General features: G+C 44.2%; 1 protein-coding gene across 2 annotated transcripts in view; it reads left to right on the top strand.

Moving 5' to 3' along the window:
* NHS (NHS actin remodeling regulator) overlaps window positions 1–17,956 on the top strand; it is a 341,883-nt gene that overhangs the window by 273,763 nt on the left and 50,164 nt on the right. For both annotated transcript variants that reach the window (XM_068962863.1, XM_068962862.1), the window contains exon 2: window positions 8,161–8,313. In XM_068962863.1, the coding sequence (XP_068818964.1) occupies window positions 8,161–8,313 (153 nt within the window). The remainder of the gene's footprint in view (window positions 1–8,160; window positions 8,314–17,956) is intronic.

Genomic DNA, 17,956 nt, shown 5'->3' with positions numbered 1-17,956 from the left:
GTGCTTCTTATTACCTGATTACATTCTTCCTTATCAGTCAGTCTTAACTTCCTCACCTACCTCCGACCTGGATGTGAGCTGTATGAGGGCAAGGCCTGTGTCTGTCATGTCCATCGCTGTATTCCCAGTGCCTAGCATGCTGCCTGGCACATGGGAGATTCTTAATCACCCATTGTTCAATGAATGAATGAATGTGAACCTACTGGGCTCTGGAGGTCTTAATGGCTTCATGGAGGAGGTACAACTTGAGCTGGATATAGAGTAGCATTTTTCTGGGAGAAAAGAGATCAGGAGAAGAAAGGAGGCAGAGTAAAGGGGAGAGAAAGGGCCACAAAGATGTGTGAAAGTGAAAGTCGCTGAGTCGTGTCCAACTCTTTGTGACCCTATGGATCATACAGTCTGTGGAATTCTCTAGGCCGGAATACTGGAGTGGGTAGCCTTTCCGTTCTCCAGGGGATCTTCCCAACCCAGGGATAGAACCCAGGTCTCCTGCATTGCAGGCACATTCTTTACCAGTTGAGCCACAAGGGAAGCCCCCAAAGATGTGTTGATTGAACCATTTATGAAGTTAAGCCCCATCCATTCTACCGAAATAGTTGAACTTCTACAACATATAGGTCCGTGTAGATTGAACCATTTATGAGGTGAAGTCCCATCCAGTCAACCAAAATAGTTGAGCTTGTACAACATATAGGTCCATATTCTAGACTTTTGCTTATCTGGAAGATGCAAAAAGTACAGAAGGAAGCCCCTCTCTAAGCTTAAACAGCTTGTCATGCACTCGGCTGTGGGACACGGAAGCTGCTCCCCATGATACAGCAGGTTCCTCCTCCCAACCACCAGGGCTCTCCATGGAACGGCTTCAGTCTTCCTGTCTGGGATGGCTGCAGCATTCCCACACAGATTCCTGCACCTGTGTAGGGCAGTGGTGTGCGTTAGAAAATGGGGGAGCAAGGCAGAATGTGGTGTGGATCTTTGGACTCAGTGGTGCTTGCTCTAAGTTCCTGGCTCTATCATTCATAATCTTTGGGGCCTTGAGCAATTTCTTAACCTCTCTGTGCCTATTCAGCATAGTAGAGATGATTAGATGTGCTTCCTGGGCTTACTGTGGGAACCAAATGAGATGGGCTCTATCAGAGGCTAACCTGTGCCTGCTCCACGCACATGCTCACTGGTAGCATGGTCTTCCTTCTTGGCGGCCCCTAACCTGCCCCCTTTGCCTCACAAGCCCTGGTCCAGTGGCAGTCAACTCCTGGGACCAGCCCTGACTGACTCTTCCTAGCCTTCCTCTTGGGTTGCCTCACCAGAAATTGCCAACAGTCAGGTCTTTCTTACCTCAAAATAGAAATCTCTTGTGGTTCCCTTCCAGCATTTTCCAACCTCCCAGTGAATCCTGTTCATCACCTCTGCCCCCCACCTCAAAACCACCTCTTCCCCGTGTCCCTTCACAAGCAGAGAGCATTTTTCCCACACGTGGCCGGCCCTCTGTACCTCTCTCAGGGTGCACGCTTGAGCCCATTGGGCTCATCATCTCGTCTATCTCACGTGGCTGCCAGGTTCGGACCTCCTGAGGGCCCTGACGGCACGAAGGGCAAGGCTTGTATGTTTTTCTCAAATAAGCTATAACTTACCAGTGCAGAAACTGTCAATGGATTTTAGTTAGTGATGAACACCTGAATGGGGCAAGTTCTCTCATTTCATGTCCCCCAAGGATTATTCAGAACCTTAACAATCGTCGTATTCAACACCTTCAGTCGTGTCATTTGCCTTTTGCAAAGTATGTCTTGCTATATCCATTTCTAGTAGAAAATATCCTAAAGACACAAAGGAAAACAAAAAGATATCTACAACTAAAATCAGTTGTCTTCTTGTAGTCATTTTGAGACTATTCAAATAGGAAATTATGGCAGTGTCATAAAGAATCAAGATTTTCAGCACAAAAGAGATCAATTATATAATCAAGTAAGTTAAATGAAAACCTGTAATCTTAGATTTGAATTGGAAATAGCAGTTTCAACTCAGCTTTTGTCTTCACCTTCTAAGACTTACAGATTTTCTACTCCTGTCTGTTGGAGCAGCTTAGAGGCAATGGGCACCTAGCAACAGTGAATACCCCCAGCACACATGACGTGCTCTCTAAAGCCAGTTCCCTGGGAAGAAGCCCGGACTTCTTGGAGATGATCCTGGGATGCCACACCAGGCCAGAAACTCCCACCAAGGAGGAAAGAGACCTTAAGAGGCCCAGCAATCTGCTCAAGGTCCCACAGGAGGCAGCCGCCCCTCTGCCCGGCCTCCTGGCCATGACCTTCTGCTGATGTTCCAACCAGGATCCAGATTTGTCTGACCAGAGCTTTTCACTGCCAGGCTTGGGGGATTTTGACAACAAATCCATTTTAAGCTACTTTGGCATTGGAGAACTTGTCAAAGTAGTCTGGTGCACAATCCAGACATCCCGAATTTGAAATGCAAATGCTTGTGTGCTCCAAGGGTCGCAGTCATAAAACCCCTAGGCTGAGTATTGCCCTTCCCCTTATCACCTCAGTGCACAGCAGGCAGCCTTACTTACAGCTCCCACAACCAACAGAGGAGCATGCTTTTCTAGAAGTACAAGGAAATACTGTTCTGGCACTTCAGCAGCCTTCAACTGATGGCTGATAGGAAGTGGGAGATAAACATCCCCACTCCCTCGCCTCTAAGGTGTGTGTTCTGCATTGGCTCCTAAGGGGTTCCAGCCTGTGCACCCTTTATTGGCTTCCTTCCCTTCCCTGTATCACTTCCCTGCTCCCTGCTTAGTATCACCTCCTGAAGCTTTGTCTCAGTGCCAGTCATGAGGAATCATTCTCAGAGCCTGTCTGCCCCGGGCTGATGGAGAGAAAGAGCCACTGTCCCCGAAGAGCGGGCCTTCCTCAGTCTGGCTGCAGACTCGGCTAGACTCAGGCTGAGTCAAAAGAGAACACATCTTTTCTGAGTCCAGATTCAATATATCATGTGTGTCTTTTACAGAAAGCACAGAACACATAAATCTCTAGGCTTTGCGCGTGGAAAGGTCCTTGGAAAAGAATTCCTTTTGGCTCACAGGCTCATGTATTTATAGCTTCTTTGTGGGCCCAGTAAAGGGCATTACTTCTCTACCTATGAAGATACTAACTACCAAGTTAAGTAATAAGTCTTAGTGGAGTGCAGTGGAGGGGTATGTGGGACCTTCTGTAAGTCTGGATATTTTTTAAATTTTCCATTGCTGCTGGTGATCTCTAAGTAATTTTTAAGAGTCTCACCTCTATCTAGTAGAAGAGATTTACTAGCATGTATAATCGGGTGTCATGTGCTAATTACCTTACTGTGTCATGATTTAATCGAGCCCAGGGCACCTGTCCAAGCAGACCAGAGAGTCTGGGCACCATACTGGTGATAAGTATGCAGTGTCTCCTAAACAGAAAGGTGATTTTCATATGCTTTTTCTGATCTGTCTCTCCCACTCCAGCTCCACTGTCTTCCCTGGAATGTGAGAGATACTTGCGTTCGTAACATCACATCTGTAGCCTGAGCAGGAGTGAAGGGACTTTAAAACACTATATGCATCTTTGTGGTTAGAGTGCCTTCTTGCGTCTCCGTTTTCCTGCTTTCAAAGAACCAACCTCACCCAGTTCTTTGCAAATAATGAAAATAGCTTTGTGACAAGTCGCCCTTCTCTAAATCTTAGAAGCATTCCTTAGTTATCCATCAGGCTCTCCTGAAAGATCCGATTCCTTATTATTGATCTGTATTATCTTTTGTATGCTGTAACTTGTTTGCTACCATGTAAAAGTGACCAGGCAAGGGCAGAGCCAGGCTCCCACTCTGGTTTAAGCTCAGGCATGCAAGTCTTGCAGACTGGCACAGAGGTGTCAGGACTTGGTGATGGAGTGGTTGCTTTCAGTCCAGGTTGCTGGAAGCAGGTGCATTACTGCCATCTGAGAACGTGACAGCCTTTGTAGTTAAGCTGGCCTTGGGGTTTATCTGTTTACTAGGTTGAACTCTAGAGAAGGTTTGTGTAGAGCAAAACGGTTGAACATCACTCGTTTAATATTGTTTCGTTGAGTACCTACGTTGTTGCCTCAGTATCTCTTTCTGGAAAGCAGTGGTCCTCACTGTGTGGTCTGCAGACTGGGAGCATCAGCGTCCCTGGGAAACTTGTCGTCTGCTCCATGGGCTGAAGTGTTGCTGGCATCCTAAAATTCAAATGGCTGCTTTCTCAGACAACAGGTGAAACGTGTGTGTCGTAAGTTGAGAGTTTTGGTTTTGGAAGGACAACTTAATAGATGCAATAGATAGCAAATAGTCACCAACGGAGAGGAAGGGAGCAGCGGCCAGGCCAAGTGATGGCAGGGGAGGAAGAGGCTGCCTAGGGAAGTGCACAGACTTGGCCTCAGGAGACCTAAGCTTTGTTTCCACCTCTGCCAAAAATCAACTCTGGGATCTTGGATCATACCTTGGAACCTTGATTCCCTCATTAGTACCTGAGAGTGGCAGTCTAAGCAGTAAATTTCCATATGTTGACTGGTACCCAGAGCAAGAAGTACATGTCTCCATCACACCCAGCATCCAAGCACACACATGTACAAACGAACACATATGTAACAGAACCAACAGCTTCACAAAACAACACTACATGCGATGCATGTTGGCATTTTGTTTTCCAGTCTCTTGTATGTCTTTGTTTAAAAAATGCTAGTCCTGATCTGCTGAATGGATTTCACAATCCACTCAAGGGTCATGCCCTGCGGTTTGAAAAAACACAGCACCTCATCATTTCCGAGGTCTCTTCAGCAGTAGAATCCAATGGCGCTGCTCAGTGCCCACAGGAATTTTCCAAAAACAACAGCTGAGCTGTGACAGATGGATGCGTGCTTACACACTCTGGGGGAAGTGCATGGTGTAGAACATGGCAGCAGAATGACCCACAGATAAACAAGAAAATGATAAACCATTTCCAGGGAGAACGTATAGTGCTACAGCTCTCACAGTGACTCAGAGAATTAGCCTCTCGAAGTCACAGAACTGAATGCTGCCCAAGTTAGCTGACATCAGAGACCAGGGACATCCTACCTCTCAGAGAGGCCACAGGCTCCCTGGTTGTAGGCAGCTTTCTTTGCAGTTTCCAGAATGTAAGACACCCTACCCCCCACCAACGGTCATCTCTGGTAGCCTCATGTTTGTTTACACATGACTCACCATGAAGACAGGAAAATAAAAAAGGAAGAAAGCTCCAGACTTTTGTCTTTGAATCCAAGCCTGGCCCCTTCATCTCATCCATTCCCACCACAGCAAGGGGAACTAGTATGTAGTAAGCAGAGACATGTCAAGGAATCAGCATATCATGATCATTTCCTTGGATTCTGTGAAGGCTCTAGGAGCCCCACTTACGGAGAAGGGGACAGAGGCCCAAAGATTTCAGTCACCTGCTCTGGACCACTGCTGGCAGGCAGAAACCCCGTCTCTTAATCCCAGAGCCCAGGGCCTTCCCCCAGTGCATCCTGAAGTTTGGTGATGAGTAGAAAAGAGAGGCACAAAGGGCAGACGGGCCTCCTTCAGCCAACAGGAAGGCCAAACCCTGATTCATAAAGATGGGGAACTTGAGTCCTGGGCACGGTCAGTGACTTTGCCCCAGGGCAGAGAACTGTGAGTAGAACCCAGGCTTCCGCTGGTCTTTCTACAGGATGTCGAGCGTGCAAACAGCAGCACCAATAAGTAAACAGTACTCCTAGTGTGAAGCTCCATTTTATTTTAGAAGTTAGAGAAATTTTTATAGGGGAAAAATCGTTCTGGATCCAGGTAGTGCATAAATAAATACACAGCCAGGTTATTCCTATTCCGTCGGTGTTAAAAAAGTCTAGGCTTCCTGACAAGTTCTGACGCTGAGGGCATCCGTGGTGGATGCTGTGTCCACAGCGCGGAATGACTGTGGTTCTCTGGAAAAGGCTGCCTGGCAGGGACAGACTGTGGACATCAGGCTCTGGCATTGGGCTGCTCTCTACTGCACACTGCCAAACAGTGTGCGGGCGAGGCCCTGGGGAGGAAGGGACAGAGCAAGGAGGAGAAAGAAAGGAGGAGTTCCACCTGATGATATGTGCAGAGGCACACAGCTGGCGCCTGGAAGATCTGGGACTGGAAGCAGCTCTGGCTTCCAAGCTGCTGTCTGTTCCCCAAGCAACACTGAGAGACATTGGCCTAAAGGAAGGTTGACTGGGGGAGGGGGATGTGAAGCAATAGTCATATTCCAGAAGTACAAACAGCACTGCAGACAGAGACCAGAGAACCAAAGTGCTGAAAGAATTGTCCACAGGGCAGTGTGACGTCTTTTTAGGCTGAACTTACTGTCTATCCCCTGGGAACTCTGAAGGTCATGGGATTGTCTAGACCTTGACAGATAGTGATATATCGACCACAAGGTTATGGTCACTGGGTTCATCTGAAGTTGGTGTCCACCTGTCTCATGGGAAAGTGAGGTTCATTTCTAAGGACAGGTGGAGGCTTGAGTTTAGTAACTGTTGGGAAATATAAGAATCAGGAGTAAATAGAATCCTGTGCTGAGTCTCTCTGGCCCCCAGTCTGGGGGTAGTACTGGCCACTCTTTGTATAAAATCACTGGAGCCTGAGTCTCCAAGCCACCAGTGCTCTCTCTGCAGCTAGTCCTTCTCCCAGGATGAAGCATGTAAAAAGGAGGAATTCCCTGGTGGTCCAGTGGCTAAGACTCTGAGCTCCCAATTCAGGGTGCCAAGGTTCGATCCCTGGTAAGGGAATGAGATCCACGTATCCTGCTACTAAGAGATCATATGCCATAAATAAGACCCACGAAGTCATATCCAACTCTTATGACCCCATGGACAGCCTGCCAGGCTCCTCTGTCCATGGGATTCTTTAGGCAAGAATACTGCAGTGGGTTGCCATTCCCTTCTCCAGGGGATCTTCCTGAACCCAGAATCAAACCTGTCTCAACTGCATTGCAAGCAGATTCTTTACCGACTGAGCTCTGAGGGAAGCCCTAAATCAGACCCAGCACAGCCAAATCAAGAATTAAAATAAGGACCCCCATGTACCTGTAAGTTACACCTACATCATCACTGTTGCACTGTCCAACCAAGAATCCACATATCCACTATGCACTAATATGGTATGGACCTGGCTTCCTCACTCCCCCGCTCCCTCACCAGGGATCAAACCCATGACCCCTGCACTGGGAACCAAAGTCCTAACCACTACACCACCTAGCAACTCTCAAACGGAAACCTTCTACCCCGCCCCCCACCCAGCTCTGAGAACTTACCCTCAGTTTACAGCTCACTTGGTAAAGAATCTGCCTGCAGTGCAGGAGACCCAGGTTTGATTCCTTGATTGGGAAGATCCCCAGAGAAGGATATGGCAACCCACTGCAGTATTCTTGCCTGGAGAATCCCATGGACAGTGGAGCCTGGCAGGCTACAGTCCATGGGGTCGCAAGAGTTGGACACAACTTAGCGACTAAATCGCTACCACCAGAGAGGTATATATCCTACCAGTCCTGATGCTCGCATGGTGCTAAGGAGTTCTGCAGGAATTCCAAAGGCGTTGTCATGCCCCTCTCCTCCCCAACACTCTGTGTACGTTCCCTTCCTAACACACATCACCCCTGTAATAGGTTATTTAATAAGTTCTTTAATTCTTGTGCTCTTAGGTAAAACTAAGGAAGCTGAGCAGTGCTTTGAATGATGGGCATATAGTACAGTGGATAATATATGGCTCAGTGGTAAGGTTTGGGAGATAGGAAGTAAGACAAGGGCACTGATCAGGTAGGCATCAGGAGCAGCTGTGCAGAACTATATAATTCTGAGGCCCTGGACCAGAAGACTGGTCCAGTCCTTCCTCTGGCGCTTCTCTGCCTTCCTACAAGGCAGGACCTCACCCCACTCTGAGGCCTGGCTCAAAGAGCCAGGGTCTCTTGTCCCTTGCTTTGGGGGGTCAAAGGTTGTCCCTGTCTGTACTAGCAACTTGAAACCTTTCTCAAGCTCCTCTGGTCAATGCAGCGGACTGGATTTCCACTGTGCCCAGGCCCCACTCCTGTTCCCCTTTCCACCCCGGGGACAGCACAATGCACAGCTGAAAGCTGCCCCTGTCTAATGCCCTGTTTCCCTCTTGATCTCACAGCTGTCTCCAACCTGGACGTCGAGAGCAAGCTGAGCGTGTACTATCGTGCACCGTGGCACCAGCAGAGAAACATCTTCCTCCCGGCCACCAGGCCGCCCTGTGTGGAGGAGCTGCACCGCCAGGCCCGGCAGAGCCTGCAAGCCCTGCGCAGAGGTGACTGATCTCGGGCATGGGGGCTTTTGGGGGAGAGAACTTGGAGCTCATCCCCACAAGGGCTTGTTCTGTGTCCCTTTGGTCCCAACACCTCCCCTCGTTAGAGCCAGTACTTTGAAATGCTCCCTTTTCTACCCTGAAATGAAATTCTTGGTTAGTATAACCTACCTATGGATATAATTAATAATAGCATTATGGCCTGAATATAGCAATAAAGAGAATTTGAAAGGAAAATGGTTTATAATAATACTACTTGCAGCATATAAATGGCCAGACATGGCAGCACTAAAAGACGTCATGGAGTCAGATGTTTACGCCTATTGAAAGTAGGTTCAGATTAAGTAGAGACAGGAGTCATTCTGATCAAAAAGTATAGAGACGTGAAAGTGGCAAGAGGACACAACCATAGAAACTGGTGCATTCAGCACACATTAAACATGAACCAAAAAATAAAACACCTCTGGATTACAATTACAAGAGAATTAGGTTTGACTCAGAAATACCTTCTAGGCTTTTCCCTGAAAAGAAGTTCTGGAGTGTTAGCTGTGGAAGCTGGGGCACTGATTCACTGTTCAGCACTGTCTTCTGCATTGTAGGAGGGCTCCCGTTCTTGGCTCCAGCCTGGTCCTCTATGAACCAGAAGCTTGCCAGGGTGGGGTTCGAGGCTTCTGCTCCTGTTGAGAACCAGTGATGTGATCCATTCTACATCGGAGCACATGGAGGCCGAGGGAGGGCAAGACACCTGTGAGGGTCACACACAGCAGGTTAGGTACAGTGCCAGGCCCAGACCCGAGCTTCCAGAGCCGCAGCCAGACTGACTTTCCTCCACATCATACACTGTCCTAGGGAAGTAAATATTTTCAGTCCTCTCATAGTCCTGTGAAAGTCGGAGATAGGCACGCAGCCTCTTCTTCCACTGCCTGCATTTTCACTGCTGTAAAGCCACTCTACTTAGGACAAGGAGATTAAAACCTGGCATCATCCTTCCAGAGTCCCCCCCATTGGTGTCAGAATTGGGCATGCCAGCTTTTTTGGCCTTTAGATTTTTGCTGTGGAGACATATGGAGTCAGTACAGTCAAGTGTCTTTGTTCCAGATACCCTATGCTCCTTTAAGGAATGGTCTTTGGTGAGAGTGTTAACATTCACATAAAAGGCTTTCATGTTACTGTCAAGATGGAGAAATAAAATGGCAAATGTTTTCAACTTTTTTCTTCTTCATGTACATGACTTCTCCCTTTTCCCCATCCCTTGTCTTTTTCACCTGTAACAAAAGAGCTCATGTCCTAATATCCCTAATACAATTCTCTCTGACAGTTGTCCTTGGTTATTAGTAGCTGATACTATCAGCCTTATCATGAAGACTGACCGTCAGTATCCCCTCGACCTACCTCTGGCATTCTTACTATTCACTTGGATTTGATAGTTGGCTGCAAAGTTCTTTACTGATTTTTTAGTGCCAGCCACCCTCCAGAAAGCTTCCTTAACAACACCTTTCCTGTTCCTCTGTGGCCTGGATTAGGCACTCTTCCCATAATAGCCTGTGCATCCTCCCATTATGCCACTTAAAAGCTTATATCATCACCAACCACTTACCAGCCTGTCTCCTACCATCATCAATCCATGAACAAGTCAAGGATGAGGAAGATAGAAAAAAAATTTTTTTTGACCGACTGCACTGAGTAGCTTGTGGGATCCTAGTTTCCCAACCAGGGACTGAACCCTGGCCCTCAGCAGTGAGAGTGCTGGGTCCCAACCACTGTACCACTGGGGAATGACCATAGATTTTCTTTTTTATTCAAAGCATTTACCATAACCCTGACATAATAGGTTCTCACTCATAGTAGGTCCTCAATGACTGTTTGTGTACCTGAATCAAATTCTGCAGAAAACTGCTTGAGCACTAGGGGTAGAGAATGATGACCGAGGAGTCTGATCATTCTCACTAAATACTTTTCTGATCCCATCATTGCTGCTGCTGCTGCTGCTGCTGCTAAGTCGCTTCAGTCGTGTCTGACTCTGCGACCCCATAGACGGCAGCCAACCAGGCTCCCCCGTCCCTGGGATTCTCCAGGCAAGAACACTGGAGTGGGTTGCCATTTCCTTCTCCAATGCATGAAAGTGAAAAGTGAAAGTGAAGTCGCTCAGTCGTGCCTGACTCTTAGCGACCCCATGGACTGCAGCCCACCAGACTCCTCCGTCCATGGGATTTTCCAGGCAAGAGTACTGGAGTGGGGTGCCATTGCCTTCTCTGGATCCCATCAGTAGAGAGCTTCAATAATGTTAGCCCTTTAGACATAATTATTTTTACCCCTTTATTTTTATTCATAAGTCATCTCTGATTAGATTTTTCCGGATTCAACCAGGTAACACTAAGCTGCTCATAAGCTACCACATTTCACTGTGTTGTCAGGTTTGGACTTAATGGCAGAACTAAGGAACAGCAAGTGCCAATATCAATTTTCTCAGAACTTCCTCCTGGGGGGCTGAGAGAGGGATATGGGGCCTCCTGGGGTTTCTAGGAAAGACAGAGGAGTTGCATCTTGCCCTCCACACACAGGCTTGCTTCGTGGTTGTCTCCATAGCAAATCTTGGGTGTAGTAGTTTTAATAGCACTGCAGAGAGCCATAAACAGGAATTATAGGCATCATGGAATTAAAAACATGCAGTGTAGAATTGAAATTAGAAAGTGACTTTTTTTTTAAAACCTTGTCTAAGAAACAGAAGCTTACTGGTGCATTTGACAGAATACCACTTTCGCCATCTGGTGGCCATGACTAATACTGACCTATCTGACAAGCCCTTGCTCACAAATGAGCTTCCCTATAGGTGCTCTATTTAGACAGTTGGAGTATCCTGAGATCAGAACTGAGAAACCGGCTGCCTTTAAGATCTACTCTGCAGCAACCCCCCTCAACAAAGTCAACTGAGGGGCCAGGCATTGTGCTAAACCTCGGATGCAGAGAGCAATAGCATGTGGTTCTTGGCACACAAAGAACTCCTGGTCTAGTAAGGGAGAAGGGCAAGTAACCAGGTCATTTCAACACGGGGCCACTGGGGCTCAGAGCAAAGGCACTAACCAGGCCATGGAGCTTCAGAGAAGGCTCCTCAGAGGAAGCAATGCCTTCATGGAGTTCAAGTTATTAAGCCTCTGATTCTTCTTTTTTTCCGTTTTTTTTTTTCTTAGCAGTTCTTTATGCTCAGAGCCAATAATGGCTTGAAGTGATGCCAATGTTTACATTTGTAAGACAGTGACAGAGAGATTATTATGAGGCTATAAAGAGAGATTTACATTTTATATTTCCTTCTCTTTCAAGTTTCGGGGCTGGGGTCTACATTTCATTGGTCTAAGGGAATAAGGACCAAGAGTCTACTGCAGTTTCAGGCTCTAGTTGATAAATGGTCTCCCCACACCACCACCAGAAAGAAGTATTAGGGAGCCGTTAATCTGCCTGCCTCCTGCAGGCCTGGGGCACATGGAAGAGATGAGCTTCAGAAAGAGCAAGCGGGGAGAGGCCGAATGGGAAACTAAGTTGATATCTCCCTCCAGACTCCGCCCTTCCTTCTACCTTTTCCCAACCAGGGACACCTATCTTTTACTCTCATTACAATTTTAAGAATGTAGAAGCTTTTCCTCCCACCACCCATCTAGAAAAGCCAACTTTCTCCTAGTAGAGAAAAATGAGGGTGTGGCACTAGAGGTAGACGCTTTAACATGGCAGACATTTATCTCAAAAAACCTTCCTGGAAGGGAGAGCAAGGTGGCAGAGTGGGACATGGAGCCCACCTTGCTCCACAAATGCAGGAAAATTCCAGCTGCATCTGAAATAATTCTCACAACATAGCAGCTAAAAGCCATCAAAAGAGCTCAAACAACCAAAGAGCCCCATATACCTGGGTAGCACTAAAGGAGAGGGACCTGCACCCCTGGGAGAGAGCTGTGAACGAGAGCTGGTTCCCGCACCCCAGGAACCTCCTTCACTAGCTGGGAGGTCTGCCAGGACAGGGAGCTTCAGGGGTCTAGAGTTTCCAAGAGAGGAGTGTGCCTGTGCTACCTTGCTGCCAAGCAGCATAGAGAGGGACGGGCACTGAGCTGCCATGTCACTGCAAGCCAGGGAGGCGCACCTGCTGGTTTGCACAGTGCTAGGTGTGGAAACTCAGGCTTCAGTAGACAGACATGGCGAGAGGACTTGGTTTGGCTATGCAGAGATATCCAGAAGAGCCTGGAGTGTGGTCTGGGCTATAAGTGGAGGCACACACAGAACGGGGCACAGGTCCACCAAAGGAGCCCCAGTCGACACAGGAAGGGCTGTGTGTAGGTCCAGCATAGACACCTCATTCTCAGTATGCTCACAGAGGTGCATGGCTCCAGCCACACCAGACTTTGGGAGCACACACACACACACACACACACACACACACACACACACACACACCCCAGGGCTGACATTGGAACCAATTATCAGTGCTGCCACCACGGGGCACTGCTTCAGTGGGCGTTAGGAGCTCATGCTTTGTGAACATGCACACACCGAAGGCAAGGCTGCCACCCGAGCCAATTATCAGTGTTTTCACAGCCAAGACGGGTCTCTGGGTGGTACCAGCATTAGCTGATTTTGTAGACGTGCACACTGGCTGGCAGGATATGTCACAGAGTCACGTGTCCTGGCACACAGCTGAGTGCTCTGGTCTTACCTACCTCACACTACAGCTGAGAACCAGATCTCAGGGTTTCTATTCCAACAACTGGGGAGCAGACCCTGCCCCCGACAGAACTGTGGCAACTACAGAGCAAAGAGGGGGCCCCATCCAACATTACAGTGCAAGCTCTGGACAGCACAGCACCAAACACACCCTTCATCAAGGGAGGATAATGGCCAGCACATGCTGAGGGAAGATGTGGCAGGCATCCATACCAAATACAGCCCTCACATCAAAACTACTCGACTTACATAGTCTGTACCAGAACACTCCTACAGGAAAAGAGCACTTCAGGACCACAGTGGATAACTGTCCCTCCTAAATTCATGGAGTAAGAGAAATATAAGTAAAATGAAAATGCAGAGGAACTACTCCCACTTAAAAAGACTAAGAGAAATTCCCTGAGCAAAACAGACCTTGCCAGTCTACCAGACGCCAAGTTCAAAAAGGAAGTGATAAAAATGCTAAAGATCCCCAGAAAGACTATTGATCAAAAGGCAGATCACTGTAACAAGGAACTAGAAACCATAAGGAAACCAAAATTAGACAACGCAACTGCTGAGATAAAAACCAAGCTAAAGCCAATAAACAGCAGACCAAGTCTACATAGCGGAACAAACAAGTCATCTGGAAGTTAACACAAGGCACCCAATCAGTAGACAGAAAGACAAATGAAAGAAAAAATGAAAGTGACATGTGAGACCTACGAGATAATGTAAAGTATGCCAACCTCCACACGAAAGGGATTCCAGAAGAAGAAAGAAAAAAGGGAATCAAAATGTAGTTGAAGAACTTGTGGCTGAAAACTTCTCAAACCTACAGAAGGAAACAGATATCTAGGTACAGGAATCACAGAGGGTCCCAAATGAGATGAACCCAAATAGATCCACACTAAGATATATAATTGAAATGGCAAAAGTGAAAGATAAAGAGGGATTCTAAATGTAGCAACAGAAAAACAAAGTCATTTACAAAGGAGTATAAAAAGGCTATTAGCTGATTCCTCTACAGAAACTCTGCAGGCCAGAAGGGAGTGGCAACATATATCCAAAGCTCTTAAAGGTGAAACTTGCAAAGTACAATACTCTACCCAGCAAGATTATCATTTAGAATAAAAGAAAATAGAAAGAATTTCCCAGACAAGCAAAAACTAAAAGAATAGAGCAATACTCATGAAAATATGTTCAACATTGATAATGACTAGAGAAATATAAATCAAAATTACAGTCAAATATCACCTCGCACCAGCCAGAATGGCCATCATCAAAAAATCCACAAACAGTAAATGCTGGAGAGGGTGTGAAGAGAAGGAAGCCCTCCTGCACTGTTGGTGAGAATGTAAATTGGTGCAGCCACTATGGAGAACAGTATGGAAGTTCCTTTAAAAACTAAGAATAGAACTACAGTATAATCCTGCAATCCCACCCCTGGGCATATACTTGGAGAAAAACATGATCTGAAAAGATACATGCACCCCAGTGTTCATAGCAGTACTGTTCACAATAGCCAAGACATGGAAGAAACCTAAATGTCCATTGACAGAGGAATGGATAAAGAAGCTGTGGTCCATACAAAAGAGAAAGAAGTAATGCCATTTGCAGCAGCATGGATGGACCTGGAGATTGTCATACTGAATGAAGTAAGGCAGAGAAAGTGAAATATCATTATGATATCACTTATATGCAAAATCTAAGAAACAGTGATACAAATGAACTTATTTACAAAACAAAAACCAACTCACAGACTTAGAGAATGAACTTATGGTTTACTGGGGAGGGGTGTGGGTAAAGGATAGTTAGGGAGCTTGGGACTAACATGTACACACTGCTATATTTGAAATGGACAACCAACAAGGACCTACTATATAGCACAGGAAACTGCTCAATATTATGTAACAACCTAATGGGAAAAGAATTTTTAAAAGAATAGCTACATGTATAACTGAATCACTTTGCTGTACACATGAAATTAACACAACATTGTTAATCAACTATATTCCAATATAAAATAAAGGTTTAAAAAAGAATACAGCAATACTAAACCTTATCCTAAAAGAAATATTGAAAGGTCTTCTCTGAGTAGAAAAATAGCAAGAATCTATAGGAAAGGGAAATTCACAACAGGAAAGGTAAATACATGAAAGGACTGAAGATTACTTAGATAAGCCAATACATGCATTAAAAAAACAATTAAAATTGTGAAAGCAATTAAAACTATAAAGAACAGCAAAAGGATAAACATGAAGATGTAAAATAGGATATCAAAATCACAAACTATGGGAGAGTAAGAAAATATAGATTTTTTAGAATGTGTTTGAGCTCACATGACTATCAGTCTAAAACAAATAGCTAGAGTTACAGTTTAACACACTTGAAAACCAAGGTAACCACAAATCAGAAGCATACAGTGGTCTCACAAAATCTAAAAAGAAAGGAACTCAAGCACAATGCTAAAGAAAACCATCAAACTACAAAACGAAAAACAAAAAAGGGAAGACATACAAAATCAACTGGAAAACAACATTTAAAATGGCAATAAATACATACTATCAATAATTATTTAAATGTCAATAGACTAAATGCTCTGATAAAAAGACATAGAATGACATACTGGATAATAAAACAAGAACCTACAATATGCTGCCTACAAGAGACACATTTTAGGGTGAAAGAAATACATAGATTGAAAGTGAGGGGATGGCAAAAGATACTTCCTGCAAGTGGAAATGTCAAGTAAGGGTAGTGATACTCAGACAAAACAGACTTTAAAACAAAAGCCATGAATAAAGACAAAAAAGGACACTATATTAATGATACAAGGATCAACAGAAGAAAATATTGTCTTCATTAACATATATCCACACAATACTAAAGCTCCTAAATACATAAAACAAATACTAACAGACATAAAAGGAGCAACTGATGGGGATACATTAATAGATTTTTATCAATGGACAGGCTTTCCAGACAGAACATCAGTAAAGCAATAGACACATCTAAATGACACTTTAGAATAGTTAGATGGATTGATATCTACAGGACACTACATCCAAGGAAACCAGAATACACCCTCTTTTCAAGCACACATGGAACATTCTCTAGGACAGACCACATACTAGGATATAAAATAAAGTCTGAACAAATATAAAAGGATAGAAATTATCTCAAGCATCTTCTCTTACCAGAATGGCATGAAACTAGAAATCCGTCACAGAAAGAAAAATGAGGAAAAAATAATTACATGGATACTAAACAACATGCTACTAAAAACCAATTGGCCAACAATGAAATTAAAGAGGAAATTTTAAAATACCTCAAGATAAAGGACGATAAAAACACAACCATCCAAAATCTTTGGGATCCAGAAAAAGCAGTCCTGACCTGAGAGAAGTTCATAGCAATACAGGCCTTCCTCAAGAAATAAGAAAAATCTCCAATAAACAACATGACCTTCCACCTAAAAGAATTACAAAAAGAACATTTAAAATTCAGCAGAAGGAAGGAAATAATAAAGATCAGAGAGGAAATAAAATATAGATTAAAAATAAAAAATCAATAACACCAAGAGCTGTTTTTTTGAAAGAGTAAGCAAAATCAATGAATCGCTAACCAGGCTCACCAATAACGAGAGAGGGGACCCAAATACACAAAATAAGAAATGAAAGAAAAATAATTACCAATATTGCAGACATATAAAAAAATAAGAAAAATACTATGAACAGTAATATACCAACAAAATGGACAACCTAGAAGAAACTGACAAATTTCTAGAAACATACAGCCTGCCAAAACTCAATGAACAAGAAACAGATAATTTAAATACATTGATTACTAGAAGTAAAATAGACTCATACCTATCCTTCTCAAACTCTTCCAGAAGACTAAACAAAGAGGAACACTCCCCAAATCACTTTATGAAGCCAACATCATCCTGATATCAAAATCAAAGAGACTACAAAAGAGACAATTACAGCTCAATATCTCTGATACATGTATCAATAGATGCAAAAATCCCCACCAAAATGTTAGCAAATCAATCCAACAACATATAAAAAGGATCATACATCATGATCAATTTGGATTCATTCCAAGGATGGTTCAACATATACATATCAATCAAAGTGATACATCATATGCCATTAAAAGACAGAAACAATGTTAGCATCTCAATAAAGTTAGAAAAAGCATTTGATAAAATTTAATATCCATTCATGATAAAAACACACGAAAATGGGTATAACAACGTAATGCTGAATAACATCCATTTACAACAAATCCAGAGCTAATACAATACTCAGTGGCAAAAAGCTGGAAGCCTTCCCACTCAATTCTGAAACACCAATATGGATGCCAGCTCTCATCACTTCTATTCAACATAGTATTGGAAGTCCTAGCCACAGCAATTAGATGAGAAAAAGAAATAAAAGGTATCCAAACTGAAAGGGAAGAGATAAAATTGTCATTGTATGCAGATGATATGATACTCTATATAGAAAACCCTAAAGACTACATATAAAAACTATTAAAATAAATGAATTCAGCAAGGTAGCAGGGTATAAGATCAATATATGGAAATCTGTTGCATTTCTTTACACTAACAATGAAATATAAGAGAAAGTAAGACATTTATTGCGTATTTAAAATTGTGTAAAAAAATTAAATACCTAGGGAAAAAACCTAACCACTGAGGTAAAAGACTTATATTTAAGAACTATAAAATACTGATACAGGAAACTGAAGGTGATACCAAGACATGGAAAGATCTCCCATGCACTTGTTCTGGAAGAATTAATATTGTTAAAAACAGTCATACTACCCAAAGCTATCTACAGATTTCATGTGATCTTTATCAAATTACCCATGGCATTTTTCACAGAGCTAGGACATATAATCCTAAAATTTATATGGAACTACGAAAGACCAAGAATTGCCTTTAGGGTTATCC

The sequence above is a fragment of the Capricornis sumatraensis genome, chromosome X (genome assembly GCF_032405125.1).
Source record: "Capricornis sumatraensis isolate serow.1 chromosome X, serow.2, whole genome shotgun sequence".
NCBI classification, from domain to species: domain Eukaryota; kingdom Metazoa; phylum Chordata; class Mammalia; order Artiodactyla; family Bovidae; genus Capricornis; species Capricornis sumatraensis.
The sequence above is the reverse complement of the archived record's forward strand: the minus strand, read 5'-3'. Positions and strand labels throughout refer to the sequence as shown.